Source organism: Salvelinus sp. IW2-2015, linkage group LG15, assembly GCF_002910315.2.
Source record: "Salvelinus sp. IW2-2015 linkage group LG15, ASM291031v2, whole genome shotgun sequence".
NCBI classification, from domain to species: domain Eukaryota; kingdom Metazoa; phylum Chordata; class Actinopteri; order Salmoniformes; family Salmonidae; genus Salvelinus; species Salvelinus sp. IW2-2015.
In genome coordinates, this window is record NC_036855.1 from 64,110,351 (window position 1) to 64,121,142 (window position 10,792).

At 43.6% G+C, this 10,792-nt stretch overlaps 1 protein-coding gene across 1 annotated transcript; it reads left to right on the forward strand.

Moving 5' to 3' along the window:
* The first annotated feature begins 609 nt into the window (after window positions 1-609).
* Window positions 610-10,258, forward strand: LOC111974115 (ras-related protein R-Ras2-like). The gene is given in 5 exon segments (XM_024001699.3): window positions 610-728; window positions 4,860-4,968; window positions 6,150-6,268; window positions 8,045-8,092; window positions 8,094-10,258. Coding segments are annotated over 5 exon segments (381 nt in total). The 5' UTR covers window positions 610-660; the 3' UTR covers window positions 8,131-10,258.
* Window positions 10,259-10,792: the final 534 nt, after the last annotated feature.

Here is a 10,792-nt window from a genome sequence, read left to right on the forward strand (position 1 = left end):
TGGAATAGTGGCGACAGAAGTGCCAGTGACATTAGCAGTGTTTTGGTCATGAACACTCCAGATGACCTCGTTTTCCTGTGGCCTTCAGAAACAGTGGAGTGGTTAGTTATGTGAGTCCGTATTTACCTGGCTTTCACAACACACGGGTCAGGATTATGTGTTTACCTCCTGCATGCTGCATAGTAGTGTAGAGGTCAACGAGTTACTCAACAACACAAGTGGATGGAGTGTTTACTCTCTAGAAGACCAAGCCAAAGCCGGATGTTGATCTCAATGCCTACTCAGCTGTATGTCTCCTCAGTCCTTACTGTACCTCTCTCTCTTTCTCTCTCTCTCTTTCTCCTTCCAGTCCTACTTTGTCACTGACTATGATCCCACGATTTGAAGACTCGTATACGAAGCAGTGTGTCATTGACGAGAGGGCGGCCCGCTTGACAGTAAGTATAGACCCTCAGCCTGTAATCAAACAGGAGAATCTGACCACAACACTAATGTTCATTGAGAAATACCAGCCTTCACAGGAGGATTACTGTTCTTATCTTGAGGGTTTAGTTTTGACAGCATCTTTTTCAGGAGAGTGCTACTGTGTGTGTGTGTCTAACGTGTCTGTCCCTGTGTTTGTTAGTCCTGGACACGGCCGGACAGGAAGAGTTTGGAGCCATGAGAGAACAATACATGAGGACAGGGGAGGGCTTCCTGCTTGTCTTCTCAGTCACTGACAGAGGAAGGTGAGTGACAACCCAGTCACGTGTCACCCCCATGCTGCCTCTCTATCTGTGTGCGCCTCTCTCTGTCTGCACCAATCTCTGTTTGCGCTTTTCTCTCTCTCACTCTCTCTCTGCGCGTCTCTCTATCTGCGCCTATCTTTGTCTGCGCTTCTCTCTCTCTGTCTATCTCTCTTTCTCCCTCTGTCTGCCTGCTCCTCTCTCTCCTCTCATGCTAAACACATACATCTCTCTCACTCACGCTCTCTTGTTCTCCCACACTTCCGTTCTCGCCAACCTGTGTCGTCGTTCTCGTTTGTTCTCCTCTTCTTCCTCTCTCATATACCTCTCTTTCAACATCCACCTCTTTACAAAGGCTTTGTTTTTTTGTGTAAAAACCCTGCATTAAATCACCTGCATGAGAATGAATGCATCCCCTCTATATGTGCTGTCCTGTGCTGTGGTGGGCAGTCTTTGGGCCTTTGTCACCCCTCTGGTGTACAGCAATGTGATGGTGGTGTGTCTCAACCCACCCCTCAGAGTCCCCTCTCTCCCTGTGTGTATGCTGTAAACAGTCTTTCCTTCCTCCGTTTACTTTAGTCAAGGCTCTCCAGATTTACTATGTGCTCGCCGGCGGCCATTCACTAGAATGCACTCCTGGGTTTGTGGTTACATTCTGTTTCCCTTTCTCTCTGGGGGATATTTCTACGTATGCCGTTTGGTTCAAACAGTTAGCATGATATTTGTATTACACTAAAAGCCTTTCAAGTCAACGGGGAGCAAAGCTCTGGTTAAAGGGACAGACCTGCTTAGGGCTACCCCTCCCTGGTCAATGGAAGGCAGACAAGCCTGTACTGAGGCTGCTCACAAGTTCACCGAGGCTTTACTACAATGCTCATGCAAACATTTCTGGAACATTGAGGCATGCAGTACCACAGGAGTTCATTGACTTCTCTGTCTGCTCTGGAGTACCCCCCTTCACCCTTCACCCACCCTGTCTGATTCCCAAATGATGGCGCCGACTCACTTAGAGTTCTTAGGAAACTATGCAGTATTTTGTTTTTTTATGTATTATTTCTCACATTGTTACCCCAGGAAATGTTAKGTTTTATTACATACAGCCGGGAGGAACTATTGGATATAAGAGCGATGTCAACTTACCAACATTACGACCAGGAATACGATCACCACCCAGGACAATGGATCAAATTCCAGTAGTCGACCCAAAACAACGGCGCCGCAGAAAAGGCAGACAAAGCTTTCAACTGGTCAGACTTCGTAGATGTGCACATTGCCCACCGCTCCCGAGTATACTACTAGCCAATGTCCAGTCTCTTGAAAACAAGGTAAACGAAATTCAAGCAAGGGTTACCTTCCAGAGAGACATCAGAGATTGTAACATTCTCTGTTTCACGGAAACATGGCTCTCTCTGCATATGTTATGGGAATCGGTTCAGCCACTGGGCTTCTCCATGCATCGCACCGACAGAGATAAACCCCTCACTGGGAAAAGGAAGGTTGGGGGTGTATGCTTCATGATTAACGTCTCATGGTGTAATCATAACAACATACAGGAACTCAAGTCATTCTGCTCACACGACCTAGAATTCCTTACAATCAATTGCAGGCCATTTTACCTACTAAGAGAATTCTCGTCAGTTATAGTCACAGCTGTGTACATTCCCCCTCAAGTAGACACCAAGACGGCCATCAAGGAACTTCACTGGACTATATGCAAACTGGAAACCATATATCCCGAGGCTGCATTTATTGTAGCTGGGGATTTTAACAAAGCAAATTTAAGAACAAGGCTACTTAAATTCCACCAGCATATTGATTGRACGACACGCATGGGCAAGACCCTCGACCACTGCTACTCTAACTTCCGCGATGCATACAAAGCCCTCCCCCGCCCTCCCTTCGGCAAATCTGACACCATGTTATCTTGCTCCTACCATCCTATAGGCAGAAACTCAAACAGGATGTACCAGTGACTAGAACCATTCAACGCTGGTCCGACCAATCGGAAGCCACACTTCAAGATTGTTTTGATCACACGGACTGGAATATGTTCCGGTCAGCCTCAGAGAACAACATTGATCTATACGCTGACTCGGTGAGTGTGTTTATAAATAAGTGCATTGGAGACGTCGTAACCACTGTGACCATTAAAACCTACCCTAACCAGAAACCGTGGATGGATGGCGGCATTCGCGTAAAACTGAAAATGCGATCCACCGCATTTAACCATGGAAAGAGGTCTGGGAATATGACTGAATATAAACAGTGTAGTTATTCCCTCTGCAAGGCAATCAAACAAGCAAAATGCCAGTACAGGGACAAGGTGGAGTCGCAATTCAACGGCTCAGACACGAGACGTATGTGGCAGGGTCTACAGAAAATCAGGGACTACAAAAAGAAAACCAGCCATGTCACGGACACCGATGTCACGCTTCCAGACAAACTAAACACCTTCTTTGCCCGCTTTGGGGATAATACAGTGCCACTGTTGCGGCCCGCTAACAAGGACTGTGCCCCCCTTCTCCGTGGCTGATGTGAGTAAAACATTTAAACGTGTTAACCCTCGCAAGGCTGCTGGCCCAGACGGCATCCCTAGCCTCGTCCTCAGAGGACATATTCAATCACTCCCTATCCCAGTCTGCTGTCCCCACATGCTTCAAGATGGCTATCATTGTTCCTGTACCCAAGAAGGCAAAGATAACTGAACTAAATGACTACCACCCCGTAGCACTCACTTCTGTCATCATGAAGTGCTTTGAGAGACTTGTCAAGGATCATATCACCTCCACATTACCGGACACCCTAGACCCACTTCATACCGCCCCAACAGCTCCACAGATGACGCAATCGACATCACAATGCACACTGCCCTATCCCATCTGGACAAAAGGAATACCTATGTGAGAATGATGTTCATTGACTACAGCTCACCATTCAACACCATAATATCCTCCAAGCTCATCATCAAGCTGGAGGCCCTGGGTTTCAACACTGCCCTCTGCAATTGGGTCCTGGACTTTCTGACGGGCCGCCCCCAGGCAGTGAAGGTAGGAAACAACATCTCCATTTCTCTAACCCTCAACACTGGGGCCCCACAAGGGTGCGTGCTCCTGTACTTCCTGTTCACCCACGACTGCGTGGCCATGCACGCCTCCAACTCAATCATCAAGTTTGCAGACGACACAAAGGTAGTGTGCTTGATTACCAACAACGACAAGACAGCCTACAGGGAGAAGGTGAGGGCACTCGGAGTGTGGTGTCAGGAAACAACCTCTCAGTCAACGTCAACAAAACAAAGGAGATGATCGTGGACTTCAGCAAACAGAAGAGGGAGCAGCCCCCTATCCACATCGATGGGACAGTAGTGGAGAAGGTGGAAAGTTTTTACGTTCCTAGGTGTACACATCACAGACAAACTGAGATGGTCCACCCACACATACAGTGTGGTGAAGAAGGCACATCAGCGCCTCTTCAACCTCAGGAGGCTGAAGAAATTTGAGGTCAGTACAGTGCATCAAAGCTGTGATCGAGACTCAAAAACAGCTTCTGTTTCAAGGCCATCAGACTGCTAAACAGCAATCACTAAATCAGAGAGGCTGCTGCCTACTTTGAGACCCAATCACTGGCCACTTTAATAAATGGATCACTAGTCACTTTATACAATGCCACTCTCAATAATGCCACTCTAAATAATGTTTATATATCTTACATTACTCATACCACATGTGTATACTGTATTTTATACCATCTATTGCTCCTTGCCTATGCCGCTCGGGCCATCGCTCATCCATATACTTATACGTACATATTTTCATTCACCCCTTTAGATTTGTGTGTATTAGGTTGTTGTTGGGGAATAGTTAGATTACTTGTTAGATATTACTGCACTGTCGGAACTAGAAGCACAAGCATTTCGCTACACTCGCATTAACATCTGCTAACCATGTGTATGTGACAAATAATATTTGACGCCAATCCCATCTGCCTGGGTGCCGTGGGGGAAGGGAGGGCAGGGGGTTAATCTTTGTGGCTGTGAGACAATATTCCTGGGAGGTCCACAGAGGCACCAGCTTCATCTTTATGTCTGAGCTTTACTGGGGCATCGAGTGATGCTGTGGGCTTTATGTTTCACAGCTTTGAAGAAATCTACAAATTTCAAAGACAGATCCTCAGAGTCAAAGACCGGGATGAATTTCCCATGATCCTTGTAGGCAATAAAGCAGACCTGGAGCTTCAGAGACAGGTGAGTAGCAGTCCTCCTAATGGCCCAGAGGCTACAGCTCAAATACACATACATGTGATGTGGGGAAAATAAATATAAAGCAACYAGCRTTAAAAATTTGTAATTTCTCATTTATATTTTTAAATGTGAAAATGGATAGTGGTGGTGGTGGCTGGAGCTATTTGGGTAGACAAAGAGGGAGTGAGAGAAAGAGAAGATGAGCAACAAAAACATTGTGGGACAGAGGAAAAGAGGATGAAGGGAGGGTATGAAAAGGAGAGGGCTCATTCCGTGGCCTTAATTGGCTTTCAGCTGSAGTTCACTTTCCCACATGACTCCACACTGTCATCTGCTGGAATAAAACACATTCTCTCATCTGATCAAATGTAAATGCATTTATCACATCAATTACTGTCATAATWATTTTTATTGGCTGAATATAATGTGGAGCCTCTGTTAGAATTGATAACTCAATATGATTCATCCAAATTAATTAGTCTAAATGTGGGCTTTAACAAATTGGTTGAGGAGTATGATTAAATTCTACCCATTACTGGCAACTCAATGGGTTCAGCTGTTTTAGGACAGTAGAATAAATGATTTTGCAATGAGGTCTGGGCCCGTATCCACAACGTGTCTCAGAGTAGGAGTGCTAATCTAGGATCTGTCCATACAATCTTATTTATTATGAACTAAAAGGCTAAACTGATCTTAGATCTGCACTCCTATACAGAGACGCTATACAGAGACGGGCCTGGTCTCTAATCTTGTCGTAATAGTTTAAGATGGACCAGAAGCAACAATATTCTAGCTTAGCACATAGAAATCAGGTGCTATTTGAATGTAAAATGTAATGTGATACATTTGCTGTATTGTTTACATGTTTCTTAGTGACCCACTCTTGGATGTGAACCCTCTGACCCGTGTGTTTCTCAACCTCACCAGCAGATGTCCCCAGTTTCCTGATTCTTGTGTTTTGTCAATGGTCATGTGTTAGAGGGTGGTTCTCGCTCTCTCTGTGACTGTGTGATAAAATGTATGGGCGCGTTTGTCTTGCATCGCGTGGTGGGCAGAGTTTGATCATCTGAAACKGTTCAATTGGTCCTAAAGTTAAATCTTCACCCAGCTAGGGCACAGGGTGATGCAAAAGAGCACTTGCTATTTATCTAAGATATATCCCTGTACCCGTTTCGTCCCTTCAGGTGACCCAGGAGGAGGGCCAGCAGCTGGCCAGACAGCTCAAGGTGACGTATATGGAGGCCTCAGCCAAAATCCGTATGAATGTAGACCAGGCTTTCCACGAGCTGGTTAGAGTAATCAGGTGGGTGGATTCATTACTGACTATAGAGTTGGTTTCAGAGGGGGGTTTAAAAAAAATTCCCCAGGTGGGTGGATTCATTACTGACTGTAGAGTTGGTTAGAGTAATCAGGTGGGTGGATTCATTACTGACTTAGAGTTGGTTAGAGTAATCAGGTGGGTGGATTCATTACTGACTATAGAGTTGGTTAGAGTAATCAGGTGGGTGGATTCATTACTGACTGTAGAGTTGGTTAGAGTAATCAGGTGGGTGGATTCATTACTGACTGTAGAGTTAGTTAGAGTAATCAGGTGGGTGGATTCATTACTGACTGTTAGAGTTAGTTAGAGTAATCAGGTGGGTGGATTCATTACTGACTGTAGAGTTGGTTAGAGTAATCAGGTGGGTGGATTCATTACTGACTGTAGAGTTAAGTTAGAGTAATCAGGTGGGTGGCGATTCATTACTGACTGTGAGTTGGTTAGAGTAATCAGGTGGGTGGATTCATTACTGACTGTAGGTGGCACCACAACTCCACTATACCTCCTGAATACAGTGGCAATGGGTTGAGGGAAAGTAGTTCCAACTTTTGTTCCTTCACTGGCACTAGTCTGTCTTTCTCAAGTACATTTGAAAGGTGCTTTATGCAATACTTCCACATGGAATGTCACTAAGGGCACTTTCACATATCCCCTTATGATCTGAACCCTGGACCATTTGGTACACTGATCTGAGCTATAATGGCACAAGGCGAGACCCAGATGCTGACGGTTTGGAGTCTTTGATATTTATTAATCAATCTAAAAGGGTAGGCAAGAGAATGGTCATGGACAGGCAAAAGGTCAAAACCAGTTCAGAGTCCAGGAGGTACAGAGTGGCAGGCAGGCTCGAGGTCAGGGCAGGCAGAATCGTCAGGCAGGTGGGTACGGAGTCAAAAACAGGCAATGGTCAAAACCAGGAGGATTCGCAGAAAGAGAATCGAAGCAGGAGTACAGGAAACACGCTGGTTGACCTGAAGACATACAAGACGAACTGGCCCAGAGAGACAGGAAACACAGGGATAAATACACTGGGGAAAACAAGCGACACCTGGGGGGTGGAGACAATAACGAGGACAGGTGAAACAGATCAGGGTGTGACAAAGCATGTTTAAAACATAAACGACCCTAGCTGAAACAAATCCTGGTCCTGCGTAGTAGCGGGTTCAAGATCTAGGACTAGAGTAACACGTATTGACGTGGCAGTGCGAGACGTGTGGAACTTTTTTGCCTATGTGGACAAGCTAGCTTGCTAACATCATGTACACCAGTGTTTCCCAACCCTGGTCCCAGTACCCCAAATTACACAGTTTCATTGTAGACTGGACAAACACCTCATTCAACTCATTGAGGGCTTGATGATTAGTTAACAAGTTAAATCAGGTGTGCTTGTCCAGGGTTACAATAAAAATGTGGAGGACCAGGGTTGGATAACAATGATGTAGAATGTGCGTCTTGCTAATTGCACCCTGAAACTGTTATTTTCAGGTCTTGTGAAATCAAAACGTATTCTGTGAATTCTCACAAACGCTCCAGAAAACTGCACCAGGGTACTGAATTTCATATGTGAGAATGCCTAATGTCAATGATATATCTGTAGAAGTAAAGGAATACCATTTCTATGAAGACAATACATGATGTGATCTCATCTACACTCAAAGCCAGAACAAAACAATTGTTGCTTGAATGAGTCAGATTATTTTGTTAGAATACTTCTATCTCTGCTTACTCATAACGTAATAATGCACTTTCTCCTCACAGGAAATTCCAGGAACAGGAATGCCCGCCCTCGCCAGAACCACGCGGAAAGAAAGGACAAGAGTGGCTGCCATTGTGTGATCGTCTGAGTGGCCTTATCACTGTCAGTCACCTAGCTGCTTGTCACCAGTCCCGCCTCCTGCCTGACATGACATCCTGTATGGATGACTGAGCGCTGCCTTCTCCACGTGCATGACTTCAACAGAGGTTCCTGTGGTAGCTACCAGGAACTGCTGCCCCCCTTCGCCCCAGACTTCACTTCTAGAAGAAACTGACAACGCCAAATGTTAAACTCCTCTTGACCTTCAACAATAATCCAATTCATATGAGAAAGTCCTAACACTAAACATTGCCTCTTAAATCAGCTAAACAATATCATTTTTTTTATTCTGAAGGATTTTTTCTTGCCTTGCAGTGACATTTGTACTTTTTGCCGAGATTGAATGAGAAATATATATATATGCAGAATGTCAATGAGAGGTTTATTAGTACCAGTTTCTCATCAGAATAGAGAGATGATCTTATGAAGCTTTGTGTATGTCATGCCATATCCGTTTTTACTTCCATGTGCTAATCCGCTACTGTACATAAGTGAAATTTGTTGTGATTTTGAAAACGCATTTCTAATGACTTATTAAATGGCCACAGTACAGCGTGTAAGGTTGATGACTTTGGTTTGACTTCTATGAACATAACATGTATACAGGTATGTACGCTGTACAGTATYAACCTAGATATRCCTAAAGTTATTATGACAACTTCACTTTCCAGCGGCGTCAGCGGATCCGTTTCTACGTCTATGGATTGTGCACTCATCTCACTGGCCAAATATGGCATGTTTACTGTARTTGCATTGTAAGGTTCATAGACTTTAGGCTTCTAATAACATGATATCAAACCTGTTTTATTTATTTAGTTGTACAACTCTTCTCTGACTCTTACCGGTTGTTGTTGACTATCTCAYAGTCAGGTTGGCCTAATCAGAATMAWACATTTTAAACTRTTTATATTTGTAATCTTTGACAAGCAGTGCAGAAGAGACCATGGGTAGTATTTATGTACCTCACTGATAATGATGATGTTAATAGCAGACCAGTTTCAGAAATGCTTCTCTCTGATATATCTTTTCAAATCAATCCCTCTCAGTTTGAACATTGATTTTTCTACCATCTATTTGGCTCTCTTTTGGAACGTAGTTATTACTTAAAGTAGACAGAGGTATTGAGCTGTTGAAGCTCACTCATAAACAAACTGCATTTCAATGACATGGTTGTTTGTTACACACCGCCTTCAATTATTCGTGGAGATGTGTTCATGTTCTCTCTGAGGTTATTGGTGTGACTTTGGGCCAGTTTGGAGCTGTTTCCATGACTCCCACAGTCACATGGAGGTTACAGCATTGCCATTACATCACCTGACCTCTCACCTTTAAAGTTAACATCAAGACAATTCACACATTCTGTTGTCTTGTCATCCTTTTCAATATGATCTGTATTTATGCTTAATAGAAACCAATTAATAACTATTGTAGTGTTGTTATATCATCATGTAATATAAGACAAAAAGAAACATGAAAGTGATTATTTGATGGACTTGATTAAATGTTTTTACTTTATACTTTTATACATTATTTTCTTATCAAACTAGTTGACAAGTATTTTTATATGTTTGTAAGTGATTATGCTCTCACAGCACAGCTGTGTGTATATGTAAAGAGGAATGTATAATTCCCTTAGCTGGTTTTGAACTGAAGAAGACTGTAGGCCTACATTGCTTCATGACCAACCTGTGGTCCAGAACCTTTCCTCCTCTTGTAGTTTTGATTTGATTAGTCCTCATTTGGACAAATCTTCCAAGAGTTCTTGGTGTTGGTGACACATTTTCCTTGACCATTCCCCACTACCTTGCCCAATGCCTATACTGCAAATGTCAACCAATGTGTTGGTTGAACGCCTCCACTCAGCCCACCTGACCTACTAGCAGGGTGGATTGTGGGTAGGCCGTTCACTCTTCTCTTCACTGTTCTCTAGGTCAAGTTTTGGGTCACAGATTCATGTGTTCTGCTCAATGGTGGAGTCTGAAAGTATCACCTCTCTTTTGGCAAACCTTATGTACAGTACGTTCTATTCATATATTTTTTTCTTTTCACGTCCATGCCCCTTGCCCCATGTATAGCTTCTGGTGCTATAATAAAATATGTCATTCAGCCAACTATAATAGAGAATATTCCTTTTGTTTTAGTTTTTTTGAGAAGTCCTGTATTTGGTGAACTTCATATTTTGTTGACCTTGTATTGTGAAGTGAGGTGGAACAATAACAGTTGTGTTGGCAGATATTGCTTTGAGATTTTTGCTTTGAGAAAATGGATGTATCCAATCAAAGAGGAATAAGATGAGAAGATTCCATTATTTTATTCCCACTGAACACCTGTTGTCATAATGAGGATGGACCACTGTCTTCACTAATAACATTCCAACATTAACACCACCTCTGAACTGTCTGTGTGAAAACGTCTATGTCTTATTAGTGATGTAACTCATTCTACTATAGCTTATTGTCTTCCAGCTGCATAAATCTGTCTTACAGAAAGAAATGTGTTCTTGTATGGAGGGTAAGTGTACCCCTGTGGCTCACCTCTGGCTGATGGTCATGTTATTCCGGTCATCTCCATCATCACAGCAGAAATATGGTGTAAGACACCAGGCAGCACTTCAGTTCTTCACATCTGATTGGCCGTCTCCAGACTGTAGA